The 22,875-nt window shown below is 53.8% G+C and overlaps 1 protein-coding gene across 8 annotated transcripts; it reads left to right on the plus strand.

The window, feature by feature from the left end:
- The first annotated feature begins 37 nt into the window (after window positions 1-37).
- APBB1 (amyloid beta precursor protein binding family B member 1) lies at window positions 38-22,771 on the plus strand. Of its 8 annotated transcripts, XM_040258521.1 has the most exons (15): window positions 373-486; window positions 7,191-7,922; window positions 13,848-14,023; window positions 14,122-14,178; window positions 14,262-14,347; window positions 14,443-14,506; window positions 14,927-15,076; window positions 15,436-15,563; window positions 15,668-15,673; window positions 15,952-16,066; window positions 16,210-16,294; window positions 16,694-16,777; window positions 21,679-21,794; window positions 21,939-22,115; window positions 22,198-22,771. In XM_040258521.1, exons 2-15 carry the CDS (start codon window positions 7,205-7,207, stop codon window positions 22,363-22,365), a joined length of 2,130 nt encoding a protein of 709 aa, XP_040114455.1. In that variant the 5' UTR covers window positions 373-486; window positions 7,191-7,204; the 3' UTR covers window positions 22,366-22,771. The 8 variants fall into 8 exon arrangements, with proteins under 8 accessions (XP_040114453.1, XP_040114457.1, XP_040114455.1 ...); XM_040258519.1 differs by lacking the exon at window positions 373-486 and adding an exon at window positions 38-119 and having other exon boundaries at window positions 21,679-22,115; XM_040258523.1 differs by lacking the exons at window positions 373-486; window positions 15,668-15,673 and adding an exon at window positions 38-119.
- The last annotated feature ends 104 nt before the right edge of the window (window positions 22,772-22,875 follow it).

Raw genomic sequence — 22,875 nt, forward strand, 5'->3', positions numbered from 1 at the left:
TCCTCCAGCCCCTCCCCGCGCGGCCGCGGCCCGGGCACCGCCACCGCGGTTCTCGCTGCAACCTCGGCTGAGCGTCGCCCCGCGGCGGTGCGGGGCCAGGGCCCTGCGGGGCGCGCAGGGTGAGTCCGGGGTCCCCTGGTGGAGGGTGGTGCCGGGCTGGGCAGGGGTCGGCGGATGCAGGGTAGCCCTCTGGGACCTGGGGACCCACCCGGGCGCAGGGATGGCGGCCGGCGAGGGGGTTGGGGGCGCGGGGCTCCTCGAGGCCGCAGGGTGCAGTAGGGAGACGCCCTCCGCTCGGCCGCCGAGGGGCCCAAGATGGCGCCCCTCCCCCACCGCTGCCCCGCGCGCGCCTCCGCCGCTCCGGGCGCGGCCCCGCGGCCCGCGCGCTCCTGGGCGGGGGATGTTGTGATGGAGAAGCTGCCGCCGAGCCCGAGCCCCGCAGCCTGAGCCACCTCCGCCACCTGGGCCTGGGGCCTCCCCGCGCAGGTAGGAGCTGCTCCTGACGGGGCCCAACCTGGGCCGTCGGATCCCTGCCCCCAGCGGCCCGCGGATCCTGCAGCCTGGACCCCGGGGCGGCCCGCGTCCCCCGGCCAGGCCCCATCCCTGCGGGCGGCCCTCCCACCCCGTATTCCGACCGCCCTCCTGTCCCCTCCTTCCAAAGTCCGACTCTGCTAAGGTCCTCACGCCGTTGCCTCCCCGACCTTTACCTGCTGCCCCTCCGGAATGAATAGGGAGCGAGAATAAGGATCGGGGAGCTGGGGGCGGTGGGGGATGGGGGAGGGGAATAAGGGGATGGGGGAGGGGTGGTCAAGGACTGGGAAGGGGACCCGGGGTGATGTGGGCCGACAGGCCGCATGGATTCCTGCAGGGACCCAGGCCTGAAATCTGTCAGGCCGCATTCTGTTGCCCTCGGCGACCGAGGGGTGTGCCCTGGGGCCGGCTGGCCCCAGCTCAGCCTGGAGGCCTAGCGCTGGCTGGAGCACTCATTAGGAGCAGTTTTCCCATTGTCGATTCAGAGGATATTTCGAATCTATTTTGAACCTGCCTGTTTGTTTCTTGCTTTCCCAGCCCCTCGGAGCCCCAGCTGGCTACATGCCTTAAAGCCAGAACCTCCTCTACACTTTGATATCTTTATTTCCTCGCTTCCCATTCATTCTTAAAACCACTTCACTCCATCTTCCATCTCTGGCACCTATGGAAACTGCTCGAGCCAAGGTCACTGGAGACTTCCATGTGGCCAAACCTAATGGACGCTTTTCCTGTATGTCCTTGCCGTTTCTTAGTGTTAGTGGTGTGTGTCTACTCTCCCTGAAACATTTTCTGGGTTTCTCTCCTGCAGCCTTGTCTGCTCCTTCTCAGTTTGCTGCCTCCTTTCCCTTTCTTTAGTTGCTGGTGACGCTCTTGGTTCTTTCCTAGACTGTCTTCTCTCATTCTGCACTTTCTTCTCATATTTTATTCACTCTCAAGTCTCCAAATTTCAACTCTCAGAAATGGATACTTTCCAATCAGCTACCCAAGCTGGAATCCTGGGCAACATTCTAGATTAATCTCTGTCTCTCACCCTATATCTTATGTCAGCAAGTTCTGCCACATCCACTACCTAAGTATTTTTCAAATTCATTCATTTCACTCCATCTCACCCACTGCTGCCAAACTTAATCTAGGCCACCCACCCCCTTTTTTCCTTGATTGCTTTGATAACATACCCTCCTGCTTACTTCCCGTTAATACTCTAACATAATTTTTCTTTACTAAAAAAAAAAAAACTATCCAATCATTTATTTATTCAACAAGTGTGCTTTGAGCACCTAGTATATACCAGGTACTGTTCGGCGCTGAAGATTAATGATGAGCAAAATACACTATGCCCTTGTTCCCATGGAGCTGACAGTCTAAGGATAAGATAAAATTACAAATATAATAATTACCATGAAGGGAAAAGTGAATGGTGTCTTAAGAACACACAGGAGCACAAGCTAAGCTGTACTGGAGGGTAGGGAGAGAGGACTGCGGAAAGCTAAGAACATGGCATTTGAACTAAGCTGTGAAGGATGAGCAGAAGTTAAGCTGGGAGGGTAGGAAAGGGAGTTCTGGGCAGAAGGGGAATCACGTGTAAACACCTTATGGAAGGAGACAGCAGGATGTCTTTAAGGAATCAAAAGAAGACCAGTGATGCTCGATAGCAAAGTGTCAAACGTGGAAGGACGGTAGAGGCCAGGCTGAGCTGGACAATTTAGACCATGTTAAGAATTTTGATTATAAAGCCTTTGTCCTTGGTGTCGACTGTTGATGGTAGTAGATGTAGAATGTCAATCAAATCCAGAAATTTTTCTTGGATAGAAGATCGTCAGTACTTGGGGATAGATTGAATATGGGGAGAGACGGAGAAGGTGGTGTCAAGGATGGAATTCCTACTTCTGGTTTATAGAACAGGTTGGATGGTCATGTTATTCCATGAGCCAGGATCCTGAAAGAGGACCAGTTAGGGTGTGGGAGAGAAACATGAGTGAGTATGTTGGTTTGAGGGGCCCTTGAGACATCCAGCTAGAGATATTGAGTAGAAAGTTGAATGTATCTGTCTGGAGCTCAGATGAAGGTTCTGAAATGGAGGTATACTTTTGGAAATCATCCGTTTGCAGGGGGCAACTGAAGTTATGGGCATGAATGAATACTTGTATTGAATATTGGGTGAGAATGAGAAAACAGCATGAGAATAAGCCATGAGAAACTCCAGCAGAGGAAGATGAGCCAGCAAAGGAGAGTAAGAAACCATCAGACAGTATCGAGAGTATAGGAAGAAAATCAGGAGAGACAGTGCGTGAAAGCCATGGCTGCAAGCTGGATGAGAGGCCATGGTGTCAGATGCTGCTGAAAGTACAACCAGGATGAGGACTCCCAAGTGTCTGTTGGAGTAAATGACACTGGGATCATGTTGACCTTGGAAGGAGCTGTTACTGAGGTGTGTTGGGAGTGAAAGCGGGGCTGGAAAGAGTTGAAGAGTGAGATCCAGGTGAGGAAATGACAGCTGTGAGTAAAGACATCTCTTTCAAGAAGTTCATGGTGTCAGGTCGGGAAAGATTCTGTGTTTAAGTTGGGAGATAGTGGATCTTATTGAGGCGCTATTTACTACATGGAAGAAAAAATGAATCAACAGTGGTTAAAAAAAAATTCCTAGAAAGGCATGAAAGGAATAATTTAAATGACAGGTGAAGCAGTTGGTTTTGGAGAAAAGGAGAGAAATGAATAGATGCTGAGTCAGTAAGTTTTGGGGCCTGAGGATGTTCTCTGGCTGATGGCTCCCATTTCCTCAATGAATTAGGAGTGGGGGAGGGTGGCTTATCCTCTGAGAGGGAAGGGTGATGGAGGGGTTGGTCCAAGGAGAGCTGTGTTCTTGTCTCAGGCAGGTCTCCGCTGATGTCTTGGCTAAAGTAAAGCTTGGGATCCTGTCAGGCACGACTGAAGCAATTTAGCATGCATGCATGCGTTGGAGAAGGAAATGGCAACCACTCCAGTATTCTTGCCTGGAGAATCCCAGGGACAGAGGAGCCTGGTGGGCTGCTGTCTATGGGGTCGCACAGAGTCGGACACGACTGAAGTGACTTCGCAGCAGCAACAGCAGCAGCAGTGCCCTGTTCTTTTTCCATCGTAATACTCAATCATTTATTCAACAAATACAGAGTGCTTAGAGGGTTAGATACTCCCATTATACTGCAGTGTAATGAGCTCTTCAACAACTGTTTCTTGATAGACTGTGAACTCCATCAGGGAAGAGCCATTTCTTTATTATTCATCTCTCTCCCCCCCATGCCTAACACAGTGCCTGGCATACAGTAAGCAGTCAGGCTAAAAAACCATTGACCTTGAGCAGGATTCATCCCCTACCCCTGTGGTCTCCTGTCAGGCCCTTCAGGCTTAGTGGCCGCTCTTAGTTCCTCCCCTGAGGAGCCTGCCTGCTCCCGCCTTGAGCCAGAATCCGTGTGGCTCCTTCCATCCTTGGAGAGTCCCAGGTGTGAGTAGTACCAGTGGGAGGGGAGAGGTTGGGTTGTGTCCTCTCTTGAAGATACTGAGCAACTGGTCATTCTTTGACCTTAGGAAATGAAGTAAAGGTGACCGCACTTTCTTGGGACAGGCACTCAGGCTTCAGCACTCACAGCAGAACACCCACTTCCCGCCCCCAGTGCTTTCTGTCCCCGTGAGCAGATGGGCAGGGGTGTCCTGAAGTCACCCTGACTCCTCAGTGTCCCAGCCTCACAGGGCATGTGCCCTTCTCACACCACACCTCCAGATGTCAAGGAAGTTGGTCCCGAGTACTGAGAAACCTGGCTCCACACACTCCTGTTTTAGAGAAGGGCCCGTCATCCCTGTGATGTTCCGAGTGTGGCACAGTCATGGCGTCCTTCGTCTCCTGAAACTCAGAGGCACAGCCTTTGAGCGAGGATGTCAGTTTAAGCCAACCTTCCCCCTTTTTGCCTAGATCTCAGACCTTGCTTGCCTGGGACCCCATACTACTTCCTTCTCAGGGACCCTTCTAGCATTCTCCAGCACCCTCCCTGATTCTCCTTCCCCGGTCCGTGGGACCACACAAGCCTGTCTCAGTGTCTGTTCCCAATTAGTTCCTCTTACCCCTCCATCCTGACCAAGGGCCCACTCTGCAGACGCCCAGCTCTCTTTGGTCATGGAGTGTGAAGTAAGACACAGTCTTAGATGTTCCGTTGGAATGCGGTGGTGCTGGGCAAGGTGAGACGCAGAGGAGGGAATGGGCACGTGAAGAGGGGAGAGGGGACCAAACAGGAAAGACTTACTGCTTAGGAGCTGCGATGGGTAAGCCAGGCTTTGAAACCTGATCAGAGGCCCTTACAAAGGGAGACAGGATTCCAAGCCGAGAATTCAGTGTAAACAAAGAGCCAGGGCTAGGTGGGTGTGACAAGTTCCTGTGGCTGGGGCATAAGCTGAGGAGGAGGCAGGATGGGGAGAGGGTCCAAGGGGTCACAGGAATTGGCTCAAGGAGGCTCTTGGTGATCTGCTAACGAGCGCAGACTTTATCCTAAAGGCAGCGGTGAGCCATCTAATTTTTTGAGCTGGAGAGTGACACAATCTGGTTTCCATTTTTGGAAGATTACTGTGGTTCTGGGTAGAGGCAGAGCCGTTTATTTTTCTTGTTGGTGCCAGTGGCCACGAGATTTCTCATCGCCCAGGGGAAGCCATACTGAGCAGACCAGCAGTCAGTTACGTGGGAGGTAGACACGTGGACAGGAACCATTTTTCATTTCTTTCACAGATGTGTGCATGGCATCGTGCTAGGGTCTGAGGAGCTAGAAATGACAGAGAGGTGAGCTATGGCACCCACCTCACAAGTGGAGCACTGCACCGGGAGATGGCCAAGCCTTGCCCGGCAGCCTAAACACCTCCCTGCAGCCAGTTCAGGGTTGAGAGCTCTGCCAAGGAGGCAGAAAGAACTGAAGCTGTGGGTTCGGGGAGACAAAGATCTCAGGGTGAACAGGGAGCTAGAGAGCGCTCAGGTGAGAAATTGAGGAGAAAGAACTGAGCAGTGAGGATCAGAGAGGAAGGTGTGCACTGGGGGCAAACTGGGGTCAGTTGCCTATTGGGGGAAGTCAGGTAGGAAGAGAGAACTCTGAGTCAGGCTATCAGGGAGGGGAGGAGAGTGTGGTAGGGGCTGTCCAAGAGGGTCAGGATGTGAGAAAATTGAGTAGTTTGGTGAGGGAGAACAAATTGTGAGGGGGCATCCAGGGAGTAAGCACATTATACTGGGGGTCATAGAAGGGGAGAAGCTTCCAGTGGAAGGTCAGGGAGATGGGGAGGGTGGAATGGGGCTCTGAGGGTGGGATCAATCATTAGGGCGATGGGCTGGGAAGCCTGATAGGTGGAGAAGGTGATCCACAAGGGCTTCTGAGGATGCAGGAGGGGGTTCAGGGGGTCAGGAGGGGTGGACTGTCACTGTGGAACAGGTGAGTCCCTCACCAGAAGGGCAAGTGGAGTTTGGTTAGGGCACCGGGAGCAGTGGCTGACACACAGTAATATGACCACTGTGTGCTTTCTGAAACTGGCAGAGGGGATGCTCAGTGGGGCCAGGGGAAATGGGAGGGCAGATTCATACATTGATTCAACAAGTATTTATTGAGTTCTTGCTTTGTGTCAGCACTGAGCTAAGCTGTAGGCCTACTGCATTGAATAAAAAAAGGCAAAATCCTCACCACCATGGAACTCAAATTATAGCCATGAGAAGGCAGTCATTAAACCAAGTAAATAATAAATTAGCTTGTTAGATGGTACTGGTGCTGGGGAGAGTTTGGGAACGGCTGGGAGGGGGCATGGTGGCCTACAGTTTTAGGGTATTCAGGGAAGGCATCCCTGAAAAGGTGACATTTAGGCAAAGACCTCAGGAGCTCGGGGTCCAGATCAAAGGCACCTGCAGTGACCCAGAAGCACTGTAGGTGCTGGCAGAGGAACTGGTACCCGAGGTGAGATACTTGATAGAAACACTCACCAAAGTGCAGCTTCACCTGGTCAAAGGAGCCATGAATTGAAGCTCAAGACCCTTGTTTTGTGACCTGAGGGCTCAGCACCTTGCCCTGGGGGCTTGGTCTGCAGTTCATTCTCTCGTCTTCCAGGTCCCTGGTACAGGGTGGACTTGGGGGCCAACTGGGCCCAGTGATTCATGATGAGAGCACCAGAGCCCGGGGAGCTCACAGTCTTGGGGCTGTGGGTAGTGGTGTGGCAATAGGCAGGGAGCAGGCAGTGTCCAGTGTCTAGAACACAGGAGCTGGTTCCTCACCAGCCGCACTCCTGGTACAGTAAGCCCCAGTTGGATGAGTTGGGGGTGGGGATGCACAGAGAGCCATTGTTATGGAGTCCCTGCCACTGGGAGCGAGGGCAAAGCAGGGGCTAGCTGTGCTATCCCTGGCAGCTCGGGGCTGGGGGTTGGGGATAGGGTGGACCTGGCCTGGGCCTGGCCGGTGCAGGTGGTGGTGGTGGTTGAGTGGGTGTGGTGGTGATGGCGGAGAGTGGAGCCCAGTTACTCTCCTGGGATAACAGCTCACAGGACACAGTGGTATGTGCTGGCCTACTGAGTGAAGGGAGGTGAGGAGGAGCAGGGCAAAAGCCTGGGCTGAAGCAGGGGTGTTGCTATGCTGACCTGGAGGCTCAGCATGGTCTCCTCTCCCCGCTTGCAGGATTTGCTGAGGCCATGTCTGTTCCATCATCCCTGAGCCAGTCGGCCATTAATGCCAACAGCCACGGAGGCCCCGCACTGAGCCTGCCCCTGCCCCTGCACGCTGCCCACAACCAGCTGCTCAACGCCAAGCTGCAGGCCACGGCCGTGGGACCCAAGGATCTGCGCAGTGCCATGGGGGAGGGTGGTGGGCCTGAGCCAGGCCCCGCCAACGCCAAGTGGCTAAAGGAGGGCCAGAACCAGCTCCGGCGGGCCGCCACAGCCCACCGCGACCAGAACCGCAATGTGACCTTGACCCTGGCTGAGGAGGCCAGCCAGGAACCCGAGATGGCACCCCTGGGCCCCAAAGGCCTGATGCACCTGTACTCTGAGCTGGAGCTCTCCGCCCACAACGCGGCCAATAGAGGGCCGCGAGGACCTGGCCTGATCATCAGCACCCAAGAGCAGGGCCCGGATGAGGGAGAGGAGAAGGCGGCGGGGGAGGCCGAGGAGGATGATGAGGAAGAGGAGGAGGAAGAGGAGGAGGACTTATCTTCTCCCCCAGGGCTGCCGGAGCCCCTGGAGAGCGCGGAGGTGCCCCCTGGGCCCCAGGCCCTGGCAGATGGCCCCCGAGAGCACAGCAAGAGTGCCAGCCTCCTGTTTGGCATGCGGAACAGTGCAGCCAGCGATGAGGACTCCAGCTGGGCCACCTTATCCCAGGGCAGTCCCTCTTATGGCTCACCGGAGGACACAGGTATCTTGTGCAGCTTGACGTGGGGAACGTGGGAGGGAGAGAGGGCAGAAGGTGGGTCCCTCCATACAGAGGCCGGTGTCCGCCTGGGCGGGGGTCACCAAGCCTGTGTCCTTAGTCCTCAGTAGGCCATGCCCTGCTTTTCCGGAAAGAAATGTCTTCATACTGAGACTGCTTGAACAAGTGGATAGACCTTTCCATCGCACACCCTCGATGGATGATGGACTGGTCTGTTTATGAGGCACTTATCAAGTACTGGCTCTCTGCTCAGTATTATGGTATTAAATCTGCATGCCAATGGGAGATATCATTAGTATGCCCATAGTACAGGTGACAAAAAATGGGCCTGGAGAGATTTAGTCCTCTCCCAAGGTCACCCGTGGGCTTCCCTGATGGTTCAGACGGTAAAGAATCCTCCTGCAATGCGGGAGACCTGGGTTCATCCCTGGGTTGGGAAGGTTCCCTGGAGAAGGGAATGGCTACCCACTGTAGTATTCTGGCCTGGAGAATTCCATAGACAGAGGAGCCTGGCAGGCTACAGTCCACGAGTCGCAAAGCGACGGACACGGCCGAGCGACTTCCACTTTCAAGGTCACCCACAGTCTGAGATCACAGTAGAACTGGGATCGAAACCAGGTCTAAGTGCAGACCTGAGCTCTGGGCCCTTATGCTATCACTGATGCATACAGCCGGACAAACCTAGGTGCCCTCTAGGCAGTTTTGAACAGGCAGCAGCTCCCCACAGAGGTCTATTTGGAAGGATTGGAGTGTTATGTACAGAGCACCACACTGGATGTTGCAAGAGTTATGTTTTGTTAGGAAGAGGATATTGACTAAAAGGAAACAAAGGAAGAAGAGAGTGCTTTGTTGGGATGGGGGGATAGATATTAGGACTCCAGGGATTGATCCTCCAGTGGGCCCCATTTAAAGAAGTTGAATCTCTGCATTTGCTAGTATCACATGGAGATGCAGATAGAGCTGAGAGCAAAGGACAGAGATAATGGGCTGCAGCCGCAAGCCTTTGCTGGATGGTAGTGTGAGGAAAGACTTCCCACTCCAGGCAGCAGGCACCTTACCCAGACCCAGACTGGGGAACCTTGGCAGGGAGCAGGCAGTTCAGATGAGTGAAGGGCAGCATGCCATCCCCTTTCAAAAAACTTACTATGGACATTTTCAGACATATATGAAAATAACAGAATAATGAACCTGACTTACCCGTGACCCAGTTTCAACAGTTATCAACACATGGCTAACCTTGTTGCATCCATACCCCCACCTACTACTCCTGGGCCCCAGCCTAGGCTGTTTTGAAGCAAATACATCTGTAAATGTTCACTCATGCATTTCTTTTTTTTTTTTAATCTTGATTGATTGACTTTTGGCTGCACTTGGTCTTAGCTGTTGTGGTGAGCTCTCTCTAGCTGAGGCAAGTGGGGGCTACTCTCTGGTTATGGTGCTCCATCTTCTCATTGCTGTGGCTCTTTTGTTATGGAGCACGGGCTCTAAAACGCTCTGGCTTTGGTTGTTGTGGCACATGGGCCTAGTTGCCCTGTGGCCTGTGGAATCTCAGACCAGGGATAGAACCCGTGTCCCTTGCATTGGCTGGTGGATTCTTAACCACTGGACCACCAGAGAATTCTCCCAACTCGTGCATGTCTAAAATATAAAACACTTTTTAAAAATCCAGGGACTTCTCTGGTGGTGCAGTGGTTAAGATTCTGTTTCCATTGCAGGGGGCACAGTTTCCATGCCTAGTTGGGAACTAAGATCCTACATGCATGCTCCTGCCTGCCCCCAACCCTCGCCAAAAAAAATCCGAACTACTAAAATCATGTCCATGGAAATTTAATAGTACTTCCTCAATATCACTGAATATCTAGTCAGTGTTGACATTTCCCAGTTGTCTAATGAATGTGCTCCTGCCCTTCTAAAATTTGATTCATTTCATCAGTATCCAAATAGGAACAGACCTTTTGATGGTTGGTATGTCTCAAAGTTTCTTTTGATCTGTACCTTATCCCTCCATCTCTATTTTGCTCAAAGTTTTGTTGTTGTTTTAATTGAAGCCACTGTGTTGTCTGCCCTGGGTTTTCCATTTTCTGGATTTGAACAAGTTCCACTTCCCCTGGATTTCCCGTAAATTGGCAGTGAGTTCTAGAGCCTTCATCAAATTTAGAGTTTTTGTTTTTGTTTGTATTTTGTTTGAAAGGGCACTTCACAGGTGGTATTGAGTACTTCTACCAAAGACAAAGTCTAATTGCCTGTCTTTAGAGGGATGTTAGCGACCGTCAGTGATCATTGCCCAGATCCCCTTTATAGGGAACTGCTGCTACTCCACTCCAGCTGGTTACTCATAGGGTTAGGTGTGGGGAAATGTAGTCTCAGTGGAGCCAGTTCTTCAAGGGAAACTGAAAACTAGATATCGATGTGAAACATTCCAATTTTTAAATGTTAGCAACCAAGTCTGTTTTTTAAAAAAGTACCACACAGGCCAAATAAAATCTATCTGAGGCTTACACCAGTCTGCAGGTAGCTTGTTTGCAACCTCTGCCTCAGGGGGTGTCAATCAGGGACCAAACAATGGAGAGCCTGGTTGCTCTGGGGTCCCTGGATGGTCACTCTGGTGGTCACTCCTATGAGCCTTCTGAGAGTGGGAGGGCAGAACTGCTCAAGAGCTGGGAAGAGCCTGCCGGGTGCGGGCAGTGACCTCAGCAAGGGAGCTGGTGTGGTGAGAGGATGGGCAAGGATCAAGGTTTGCTGGAGGCAGTGGAAATCGAGAATCTCGGAATAGGCTGCGTCACTGCCTACTCTCTTATGACTGTTGCTATGACCAGGAAGACCACAGAGGAGGTCTGGTCTCCTGTAGGAATGTGGTAGAATTGAGCAAACGTTATTTTCTCCTTCCCACCCTAGGATCTCCACAAGGTTGTTAACTGAATGCAGAAGTATATGAATGAATGAATGGATGGATGCATGAATGATGAGCGGATGATGAATGAATGAACTTCCTACCTGTGTTGGGTTCATACTCAGTGCCAGGTCTTGTCCTAAATGCTGAGAATACATACTACAACTGATAGAGATTCCTGCCCTCATAGCACTCAGTCTAGTATTTTGACAGCAGTAAATAGATAGTTTGAGCCCTGGGGTTGCGGAGGTGCAGGAAGAGCAGGTAATAGACCCAGGGGTAGGTCAGTTTTGAGAAGGGATCTTTACACTGATGCCCAGTAGGTGGTGCCAGGTGAAGTTTGAGGGAATGTAGGCTGGGATCAGAGAGGATTAGGGGCATGAGAGAGAGAGAGGCAGGGAGAGAGACCAGGGGTGAGGGGAGTGCTCAGAGGTAAGGTTGAGAGGCAGGTGAATAGGGGCTCCTAAGGTCCTACAAACCTTGTGGAGAAATTGGGTTCTGTCCTGGGGGCAAAGAAAAAACAGTTAGAGTATGCAACTGGAGAGAAGGTTGTTAGCATTTGGGGCTGTAGCATGCAGCTCAGATTGGAAAGGGCTAAATAGGAAGAGGGAGACCAACTTGGGAGGCTGTTGCAGTGACCTAGCTGGACTTCGGGAGTGAGTAGGGCTGGGGAAAGGGAGAGCAGGTGACTGCATCCGGCTTAGCCAAGGAGGCCTGAACCTTTGAGTGCGTGGGGGGAGCGCCTGAATGAATTGGCACCGGAGAAAGTATGCATTTCTAGATAAATGTGTGCTTGTAGAAGCAAGGGCCGGGGTGGGGCTGTGCTCGGAGGGAGATGTGCCAGGCTCCAGAAGGGCCTCCCAGATGGTCCGGGGGGAGAGCGGCCCCTCCAGGACAGAACGGAAGGATGAAGCTCTTTGAGGCAGGAAGGTGCCGACTGACAGGGATGGCAGATGGATTGGTGTGTGTGACTCAGTCAGGAGATGGTGACCTGGTCCTCAGATTCAGGGGTATATGACCCTTCAGGAAGAAGGGTGTGGCTCTGGGGGACACAGCTGTCCTGGGTGTGGTGTTCCTGGAAGGTTTGGCGGGAAAGCCCTAAAGACGGTGGAGGGTCCCCAGGGAAACGAAGGCATTCTAACTCCCTGGGGCCTGAGGGAAGAGGCGGCTGGGGGGAAGGAGGCAGTAACGGGTACCTGGAGGCTGGATGGGCAAGAAGAGCCCCTCCTCTGTGAGGCCACTTCATTGGAAGCTGAGGGTGGCGAGGCACCTTGCCAAAGTGGCTCTCACGTCAGGCACACAGTCACCTCGGTGTAGCCACGCCCACTTCCAGCCCTCCCTGCCTGGTTGCCCAGCAGCCTGGGTCTGGGGACTGCCTGCCTGTCCCTCAGTGCTGCCTCTTGGACCAGTCCGGATTCCTGGTTTCCCTGGTAACGGGAAGCACGTCAGCAGTCTGGGCGCTCCCAGCCGGTCCTGGTGCTGCGGTTGCCGAGGAGACGCTGCAGCCTAGCTGGGCCCTGGCAGGTGAGGGGGGTTGGTGCTGGGAAGCCCCAAGCCCAGCCTCAAGCTTGCTGGGGCCCAGCCCCTGAAGCCCACCCTTCGCTTGAACTGCTTGGCAGATTCTGGGCAGGGGTGGGATCCCTGGGAGCCTGGAAGCCACACCCTGTTTGCACGGAGAGCTCTAGGCTTTGCAGGGCCCCAGGTGGCTGGGGTGTTCCCACGAGGCTGAGCCTCCTGTTGTCCCTAAGGCTGGGCTTGACTGTGGCACTCAGGTGACCACTGCGGGGGGGTGGGATGGAGATTCAGGATTGGGGGAGGGGATCTAGGATCAGAAAGAAGAGATGTGAGCAGGGAAGGCTGGGGTCTCACGAGCTGCACCCTCCATCCCCACTCCAAGGGGGTTCCCTTCCCTTGTGGTCCTGGCCCCTCCTTGGCGAGCTCCAGGTAGGGGAGGATCCTGCCTGGCAGGCGCTCTGCCCTGGTGAGAAGTAGGCGGGATGAGCTTCTCTCTGCAGCCCAGCACCAGGCTGTGAGCCCAGCTGGCCAGGCTGGAGGGGCTGTGAGGAGGCAGGGTGGAGCAGGAGGGGCTGGGAAGGAGTGCCATGGTCTCCCAGGACTTTTTCCTGGCCATCCTCCTGCAGGACAGTAGCCCAGGTGAGGGGCGGCATGTACCTGGGCGCCATGTGGGGCGGGCTGGCAGGGAGTATGGACCTGCTGGAGGCGTGAGCTGGGCTGCAGGGCTGGAACGGTGTGGCTCTGCTCGGAGAGGGGAGGGTATGTCACAGTTGTGTGGTGTGCACGTGTGCATGAAATGTCTGCACGTGTGTGTGGCAAGGTGTGAGTGTCTGTGGTATCTGGACACGTGGCAGAGGTTGACATATGTTGCGTGTCTGTGCATTCACTATGGGTGTGGTACCCACACGTGTTGGGGGGCATTGTGGATGTGGTCTGCACATGTGTGTGTCGGGCTAGAATATACATGTGTGTGCACACACCTTTGTGGATGGTGGCTGCATTAGTGGATGGATGGAGTTGGTGTGTGTGTTTGTCCCTGCACATGAATGCAATACCTGCTATCCGTGTAGGTGTCTCCTGTGCGTGCACACCCTTGTGTTTTTGGGGGCTACACAAGTGTATAGTAGGGCTTGTATATGTTGTGTGACTGTGTGCATGTGTGTGTGTAAAGGGTAAGTGTGTCCACTTGAGATACGGATATGTATGACAGGTCATTTGGGGTCACTCAACCTCCTTGCCTTCTCTCTGCCCCCCTCCTTCCCTCTGTGTGGCCACATTAGCTGGGAGCAGGGCCCAGGAGGAGACCTGAGTCACGTCCCCTGCTGGTGGGCCCCCCATGCTGTGACTCCAGACTTCAGGCTCTAGGCGGAAGCAGGAATCTTGTGTTGGAGCCCTTCCCCCACCCCTTCTCCACCACTGGGTCTCAGGAGGGGACTAGGCATAGCACCCACAATTCTCTTGTTAGGTAGGCAGACCCTTACCAAGACCACCCCCCAACCCGGCAGATTCCTTTTGGAACCCCAACGCCTTCGAGACGGATTCCGACCTGCCGGCTGGATGGATGAGGGTCCAGGATACCTCAGGGACCTACTACTGGCACATCCCAACGGGGACCACTCAGTGGGAGCCCCCGGGCCGGGCCTCACCATCACAGGGGAGCAGCCCCCGAGAGGAGTCCCAGGTGAAGCCCACAGGCCTGATAGTTCTGACCTGGAGTGGAGGGGGGTGCTGCTGGAGCAAGATAAGCCAGCCACTCCTTGCTCCCATTCCTGCTTCTAGCTTACCTGGACCGGCTTCACTCACGGAGAACGCTTTGAGGATGGAGAATTTTGGAAGGTGAGTGAGGGGACCTCCTTCACGATGGGGGAGCTGGAGACGGGGCATCATTTGGGTCCTGATTTCTCTCTCCCCTTCCTCAGGACGAGCCCACTGAGGAGGCCCCGATGGATTTGGGGCTGAAGGACCCCGAGGAGGGGATGTTGCCTTTCCCAGCTCAGAGCCTCAGGTGAGTGGGCTGGCAGTGGTATGGGTCTGTCTGGAAGGGGCCTTGGGACAGCTCCCTCTTTGGGGGCCTGTACCAAGTGTTACATCTGCCCCCAGCCCGGAGCCATTGCCCCAAGAGGAGGAGAAGCTGCCCCCACGGAATGCCAACCCAGGGATCAAGGTGTGTTCAAAGCGATGCCTGTGCCCAGGTTGGGCCCCATGAACAGGAGCGCCCTCGGGTCAGGTTCTGGGGTCCCTCTGGTCTCAGTACAGCTCCGCATGTCCTCAGCTCTTGCACTCTCAGCACAGACCCTTGTGTCTGAGCAGGAGGCACTTCCGTTTATAACTCAGGCAGCCCTGTTGCTTGGCAGGGGGTCCTTCCTGGCTGGGCTCAGGTGCTTCCTGCCTAAGGGTCTCCTCTGAGAGCATCAGCCCTCCTGCAACTCTGTCCTGTTTGTAGAGCCTCTTATGTCCTCCCACCTGCTGTGCTCTGAGTCGGGAACTCCTCTGGTCTCAGCAGAGTGCCCTGTGTCCTGGCTGGGGGCTCTTCTGGGTTTAGACCAGACCCTCTGTCTCCCACCCCCTCTTTTGTGTCTGGCAGTGTTTCGCCGTTCGCTCCCTAGGCTGGGTGGAGATGACCGAGGAGGAGCTGGCCCCTGGCCGCAGCAGCGTGGCAGTCAACAATTGCATCCGTCAGCTCTCCTACCACAAAAACAATCTACACGACCCCATGTCTGGGGGCTGGGGCGAGGTGAGCTGGCAGGGTGGCGGGGCGGCGGCGAAGTGCAGAAACTGGGAGAGCTGGGTGAACCAAGCTGCCCCTCTGCCAGGGCTGGGGAGGGGGTTGCAGACCCACCAGGCAAGTCTGCGAGATGGAAGTGTGACTCCTGATTGGGAGATGGTTGCCTAACAGCGAGGGGGTTGATAAAAGGAGTCACGTCGGAGATGAAAGATGTGAGCTTTGTTAGAGTTGAAGCCTGCAGGGTGGCTGGTCCCACACCAAAGAAAGGGCCCTAGAGGGGTGGCTCATCTTCCTCGAGCTGGAAGTGGCAAATATCAAACACCTTCCCGGCTGGGGCACTGCTGAGCATCTGCTTCCCGGGCCTGCAGGGAAAGGACCTGCTGCTGCAGCTGGAGGACGAGACGCTGAAGCTGGTGGAGCCGCGCAGTCAGGCCCTGCTGCATGCCCAGCCCGTCGTCAGCATCCGCGTGTGGGGCGTCGGGCGGGACAGCGGAAGGTGGGAGCAGGGCCGGGGCTCCGGGGTGGGGGCTCAGCCAGCAGTCAGAGCGAGGCCCTCCTCCCTAACTCTGTTGTTTGCCTCTCTTGTGCTGCCGGACCCAGAGAGAGGTACTATGCCTAATTTACCCTGGCCATTCCTCTCCCCACCCCTGGACCAGATGCAGCAAAGCGCCCAAGTCTCCCTAGTCTGCCCCGCCCCTCCCTGCGCGCTGTGCTCGCCCATCCTCCCCGACCTCGGCATGCTTGCCTGTCTACCCTCCGGCCAGAAGGCAGTGCCCACAGGACAGCGACCCGAGGGCAGACGGATGGGGAGGGCGTGGGTGGGCGGGAGTGAGGCTCCGCACTGGAAGGCACTGGGAGACACTGAGGCGCCCCTCCCCCAACAGGGACTTTGCCTACGTAGCTCGCGATAAGCTGACCCAGATGCTCAAGTGCCACGTGTTTCGCTGTGAGGCACCCGCCAAGAACATCGCCACCAGCCTGCATGAGATCTGCTCTAAGGCACGGCCCCCTTCGCACCCTGGAGTAGCTGCCACCTTTGCTCTACGAGAACGTGGGTGGGGTCTTTGAGTGGGGGGCGCTCCAGGGCAACAAAGCCCTGACGGACCCGCCCTCCCTCTTCCTCGTTCCCCTCCCTTTCTCAGATCATGGCCGAAAGGCGCAATGCCCGCTGCTTGGTAAACGGACTCTCCCTGGACCACTCTAAACTTGTGGACGTCCCTTTCCAAGGTCAGTGTCACAACCCCACCTGGTCTGTCTCAGTTTTGTTGGCAAAGTTGGGGGAACCCAAGAAGAGGCACGAGTTCCTGGGCAGAGTGAGAGTAAAATGGAGACTCAGCACTTCACCTGGTAGTCCAGAAGTTCATACTTCTAATGCGGGGGATGTGAGTTAGATCCCTGGTCAGGGAACTAAGATTCTGCAAGCCGTGCAGAGTGGCCAAAAACAAAAAGAAAAATAGGAATTCAATTCCTGGGGTCAAATAAGTGGAGGGACTTTGGTTAAAGAGAGGCAGGGGAGGGGTGGAGGTAGGGCCTTGGCTGAGTCAGTGTTCAGCTTACGCCCTGGTGGTGGGGACTGGGAGAAACAAGATCTGTCCCTGTGACTGATCCTCTTCTTTCCTCCTGCAGTGGAATTCCCAGCACCTAAGAATGAATTGGTACAAAAGTTCCAAGTCTATTACCTGGGGAATGTGCCTGTTGCTAAACCTGTTGGTATGTGTGCCCTTTTCCACCCAGGGACCACCACCTTGATCTCAAAGCCCTTCCCCCACCCTGCACCTCCCAGTACCTCTTTCACCAGACCTTCCTCATGCTTGATGTTACCTGGCTCTTCAGAGTGCACCCCACCTTCTGTACCTCTGTCCCAGCTTCACTCTGGGTCTTAGCTTCCCTGAGTGTGAACCAGTGAACCAGGCATATAGGGAGACCCATTCTTGAAAAGCTTTGGTTAGATTGGGAGGTAGGTCTTTGATGACTAAAGCGCTGGAGCAGCCAGGAGCTGTGTTTGGTATTACCACCAACTATGGACTGTGATCATCTAGAAAGGAAGCAGTGAGCATATTTGTCAACATGCTTTGTGTTGGTAAAGTACTTCCTTATATGTCATTTAATTCTGGAGGATCCTGTGAGTTTTGGATTATGATGATACCCATTTTATAGTTAAGGAAACAGGGTAGAGACTATTAGATTCACTCAGATATTTCTAGTACTTTCACAGTCCTGTTATTTACTTGTTCATTCACTTAGCAAATAATTATGAGGGCTACCATGTACCAGGTCCTGGCCACGGCCCTGCTTTCATGGAGGTTATAGGAAACTATGGTAGAAAAAAAAGAGGATTAAATCAAACAGTCACACAAATAAATGTGTAATTACAATTTGAGTCATTTTACTGAAAGAAAGTAGCAAGATGCATAGAACTATGTAACAGAGGAGCTTCATTTAGTCTAGGAAGTCAGAAAAGATTTGAGAAAGTGACATTTGAACTGAGATCAAAAAATAAGTAGGATCTAATGTGCCCAAATGGGATGGAGACAGGAATAAAGTAGGGAAAGATCACTCCAGGCAGAGTGAAGATTGGGTGTGAGGACCCATCATGAAAGACACTTTAGCATTTCAAAGGCATTGAGAAAAGCGGTGCCAGGTGAGGCTAGGAGCTCGGCAGTGCTCAGACCCTGCGGAACCTCATAGGCCGTGTTTATGATTTGTTCTTCATCCTAAAGTGTTAGGAAGCTGTCAGAGAGTTTTCTGGAGCGTACTTGTCATAATCATTTTAATTTTGTGAGGACTTCCCTGGTGGCTCAGCTGGTAAAGAACTCTTCAGCCAAGGTGGGAGATGCAAGAGATATGGGTTTGATCCCTGGGTCGGGAAGATCCCCTGGAGAAGGAAATGGCAACCTACTCCAGTATTCTTGCCTGGAAAATTCCATGGATCGAAGAGCCTGGTGGCTACAGTCCTTGGGGTCACAGAGTTGGATACGACTAAGCACACATGCTCGCACCTTGGTGATACCATGGAGAAGGATGTTCAGCAGGTGGAGGTGGACCTGGGGGCCTCAGGAGGACCTTGCAGTAGTTGTGGCTGGTAGTGAGAGTATCTTGCACTGTACTGGGGCTGGAGAGGAGTGTGTGGATTCGAGAGGTTATTAGATGATTAAAGTCAACATGCCTTGGTTGGATGCGGGGTGAGGGACAGAGTCCTTAAGGTTGACCCCTGGCTTCCTGGCTTTTGGCACTAACTGGATAGTGGTGCCATTCTCTAAAGGTAGTAGGTACTGGAAGAGGCCAGTTTTGGTTTGGAGATTTGAGTTCAATTTTAGGCATGCTCAGTTTGGTGTGTCTTTGGGAAGGTGAGTAGCAAACTCAAATTGGCAGCTGGATTCACAGAGGAGAGGACTGGGCTAGAGATACAAATGTGGGCATCCTTGGGTTAGAGAGGTAATCAAAGCCATGAGTCTGAAGAGGATTGACCCTGGAACGTGGGCAGCCACGGTGAGAAGGGTTATCAGGCTAGGCCTGGCTGTGAGCCCCTCCAACATTTAATGGACAGTGGAGGAGCAGGTGTGAGGTCAGAGGAAAAGAGATGGCTTCAAGAAATGGTCAGGTGTCATGCCAAGGGACACTTGGGAAGAACTCAACAGTATTTGATGAATGGATAAACAAACACACAAATGAAAGAATGCTCAGGTGAGAGCCCAGGAGATGGTGGACTGAGGACTCTAACCCTGGTCATCTTCAGTTCCCTGTCCTTCCCTTTATACCATGCTGACTAATGATCGGCACCATTACATTCAGTGAGGGAACCCTTCTTAGGGTGGGGATTGAGCTGGGGTTGAAGGAAGGCCTGGATTTGCAGAGAGGAGTAGACTGGATTCAGAGGCACTGCCACAGCTGTGGAGCTGGAGGTGAGGAGATCCTCGTGGGAGAGCAGGAAGGACTCATGACTCCACCCTCCCCTTTGTGCTGTTTCCTCCTCCCTTTCACCCTCAAGTTCATGACTCTTCCAGTTATTGCATCACTCCCCTATCTACCTGCCATTCACATAGCTTCTCAGTACAATAAAGGAACTGTCTGCAGCCCTTGATGGATCCTCTGCTGTCCGTCAGCTTAGAAGGTCTGCTCTGTTGAAGCCAAGAGTTTCACACGGTAGTCCCTAAACTCACTTTATCATGCTTTATTTATGCTCTGTTTTTACCCTGCGCAAGTTTAACATTGGCCCCTCCTGAAGCTGCAATATTCACTCATTAATCATCCATCCATCAACAAATGCCTACCCAGTGCCTGATTTGTGCCAGGCACTGGTCTAGATTCTTGGTATATGTTAAACAACAAAATTGCCTTTAAACCAAGATTCCTGCCTTCAAGTAGCTGACATTCTGTTCGGAATAGACAGGCAATAAGTAAATTATATAGTATGTTGGAAGGCTACAGTTGAGACCTGAAGCGATGAGGCTACTCATTAGAAAAGACCCTGATGCTGGGAAAGATTGAGGGCAGCAGGAGAAGGAGGCAACAGAGGATGAGACAGTTGGATGGCATCACCAGCTCAGCGGACATCAGTTTGAGCACACTCCGGGAGATTGTGAAGGACTTAGCGACTGAACAACAAGGATGAGGGGGGTTGGGAGTTTGGGGCTGGAGTCAGGGTGTAGGTTTCAGTCCTGAGCTGTCACCACATATGACAGACTCTTTCCAGGTCACCTAGTTCCACTGTTGTCCCCGCCTCCATGCTGATCCTCCCCACTCTGGGGCCAGGTGCCACCCCCACAGCTCCATCTGCTTATTAGGCAGTCTGACTTTGATGTCTGGTCTCCACATGACTGGCATCAGTGTCATTCACATCTGAGTGCTCTGCGGGCTACCCTCACCCACCTACCCCCTGTGTCATCACCCTTCTGTAGCTTCCGGGTTGCTGGGTTATTATACCAGTTTGGGTACATTTGCCCATTTGCCTTTCTCAGACATCTGGAATTCCTTCAGTCAATAAGCTCTGTGCAAGGACTGGGGACACAGAGAATGAAACGTGGTATCTGTCCTTGAGATGGCCATAGCCTAGTGTGAAGAAGTTCCTAGCAGTTACAAGATGTGCCAAGAGTTGTCTCAGCAGCACCCTGTCTGCCTGTGGCAGGGAAGCCTTCCCAGACAGGAGGGCCTAGGTGAACCCTGATGCATGAGAACTGGGAATTTCGCAGACAGTCAAGAGAGGAGGAGCCCTCTGGAGGGAGGCTTTCCCTCAGTTACAGTCTGTCCCTGGAGGGCATCCTCTTCTTTTACTTTGTATTTCCCATCTGTCTAGCTGGGCATTGCCAAGATTAGGTGTTGATAATGCTACATAAATCATTTGAAGCTCAGGGAGCAGTAAAATATGAAGCTTGATAGGTCAGATGAGGCCAGTTTTTGGAGGACTTCATGCTTAGGAGAGAAGTTTGGCTTTGATCCAATCAGAGGTAAGATGAGCAAGGCCAAGGTGAGGGAGGACTTTGGGGGAAGACGTATTTTCTGCCCTCAAAGGGTCCACAAGTTCGGTTCCCAGTGGGAGCCCAGAGGCACTGGCAGGGGCAAGCGGGCCTGGGGGCGGACCAGTGTGTGCTTTTGCATGGACGTCGGTCACTCTAATGTCTTCACTACAACCACACACAGATGACACAGCCAGCTCACGAGTAGTGCAGGGAGCAGAACCTATGCCCCATGCCATGTGCTGCTGCCCTGGTTCTCTGCTGAGTACCAGTGGCAGTGGGATGCACGGAGGCATGGGTGGAAATGTTATGGGTGGAAGTGTTTAACCGCAGTTAACATTGGGAGTTAACGGAAACATTGTTACAAGGGCAAGTTGATTGATCTAAAAGCCAGGAACCTTGGATTCCTTGGCTTTTGCATAAATCTTAGAAATTACTGAGTGCAGTAAGATTTTGACAGCCTCTCTGGTTCTGAGACTAGGACTATAGATAAGGGGCAGGGGAAAGGCCTGGCTAAGAACCCAGGCTCTGGAATCAGACTGCCTGTCTTCAGATCCTCATTTCTCGGTTGTGACCTAAGGTCAGTTACCTGATTTCTCAATATAAGCTTCAGTTTCCTTATCTGTAAAACAGTGAAACAGGGATCTGTTGTGAGATTGTGTATGACAGTGCACTATAATGTCATAACGTGGTGTGACACATGAGACAACATTGCTCAAATGGAAATTAAAAAAAACAAAGCCAAAAGCAAAGCTTGCATCTTGGAGTCTTAAGGACTGGCGAGAACTGGCCTATAGGGGCTGATTTAGGAGTTGTATGAAGCACTGCAGTGTGTGAATGTGGAGAGCAAGGTATGGGGAGGATAGAGCTTTGGGGGTCAGTCTGCTTAGAAGGCTGGAGGAAGAGACAGAGTCAGTGAAGCAAAGCAAGCTTAGGATTCAAGGTGGAAGAGACTAGAAAAGTGCCAGGTCACTGAAACCAAGGAGGAGTGCACCAAAGAAGGGTATCTATGCAGCATGGTCCAGGGCTGTGGGCAGGTGAAGTAGGGATGGGGCAGAGACCCCGGGCTTGACTGGGCAGAGCCGGACAGTCCAGCGTAGAGCTGGGGTGTCCTCTGTCCACTGCCAGCAGTGGCATGTGTGTGCCCTTATCTTTCAGGGGTAGATGTGATAAATGGGGCCCTGGAATCCGTCCTGTCCTCCAGTAGCCGTGAGCAGTGGACCCCAAGTCACGTCAGCGTGGCCCCTGCCACTCTCACCATCTTGCACCAGCAGGTAAAGACCTGGGTGGAGAAGGTATGGCAGGGCCCTGCTGTGGAGGGCAAGACTGGGAATGAGGGGAAGGGCCTCCAGGAAGATGGACGCACCCAGTGGAAGAGGGTCCGGCCATCCCTTTCCAACTGGTGCCCCTCCCCGCAGACGGAGGCAGTGCTGGGGGAGTGCCGGGTGCGCTTCCTGTCCTTCCTGGCCGTGGGCAGAGACGTCCACACGTTTGCATTCATCATGGCTGCCGGCCCAGCCTCCTTCTGCTGCCACATGTTCTGGTGCGAGCCCAATGCTGCCAGCCTCTCGGAGGCCGTGCAGGCTGCGTGCATGGTGAGTGGGGAGGGTGGTGGAGCGGTGGCGCCCAGCCCACTTGGGGCAGGCTGCGGCATGACTGCGCCTCCTACCTTTACAGCTCCGCTACCAGAAGTGTCTGGATGCCCGCTCCCAGGCCTCCACCTCCTGCCTCCCAGCGCCCCCAGCTGAGTCTGTTGCCCGGCGTGTGGGGTGGACCGTCCGCCGGGGCGTTCAGTCGCTGTGGGGCTCCCTCAAGCCTAAGCGGCTGGGGGCCCACACCCCCTGAAGCCGTCTGTGCTCCCTCCACCTGCTTGCGTTGGGCCCCAGGGAACTCAAGGGTGCGGGGTGGGGAGGGGCCCTGCAGGCTATTATCAGACTTCAGGTCCCCCCCCACCAGAGTTGCCCTCCCCAGTAGCTGGGGTTCTTCACCTGGGGGCTGGGAAGGGAGATCTAATTCTGCAAGTGACAATATTGGATTGAGAGAAGAGGAGCAGAAAGAGGAAGCAAGGCCAGCCCCAGCTCTCCGTCCCCACATTTCAGGTGAAGCAGGAGGAACTGGTTGAGGCCAGGCTCCATCTTCATAGGATCCTGCTGGGGCAGAAGCGGGGGGACTGGTCCAGGCATGGGTCCTCTCTCCTCTGCTCTGTGGGTACCTCTGCTGTACTGATATCACTAATAAAGTCTGCCCTGCTGAGCTGTGTGCTTTCCTGTGCCTGCAACACACCATCACTCCAAGAACCCGCCTCCTTCCGTTAGGATTTTGTTCCTGGGGCCCCCTTGCCCTCCCTGCCTCAAA

This window comes from Oryx dammah, unplaced genomic scaffold (assembly GCF_014754425.2).
Source record: "Oryx dammah isolate SB20612 unplaced genomic scaffold, SCBI_Odam_1.1 HiC_scaffold_17, whole genome shotgun sequence".
NCBI lineage: Eukaryota > Metazoa > Chordata > Mammalia > Artiodactyla > Bovidae > Oryx > Oryx dammah.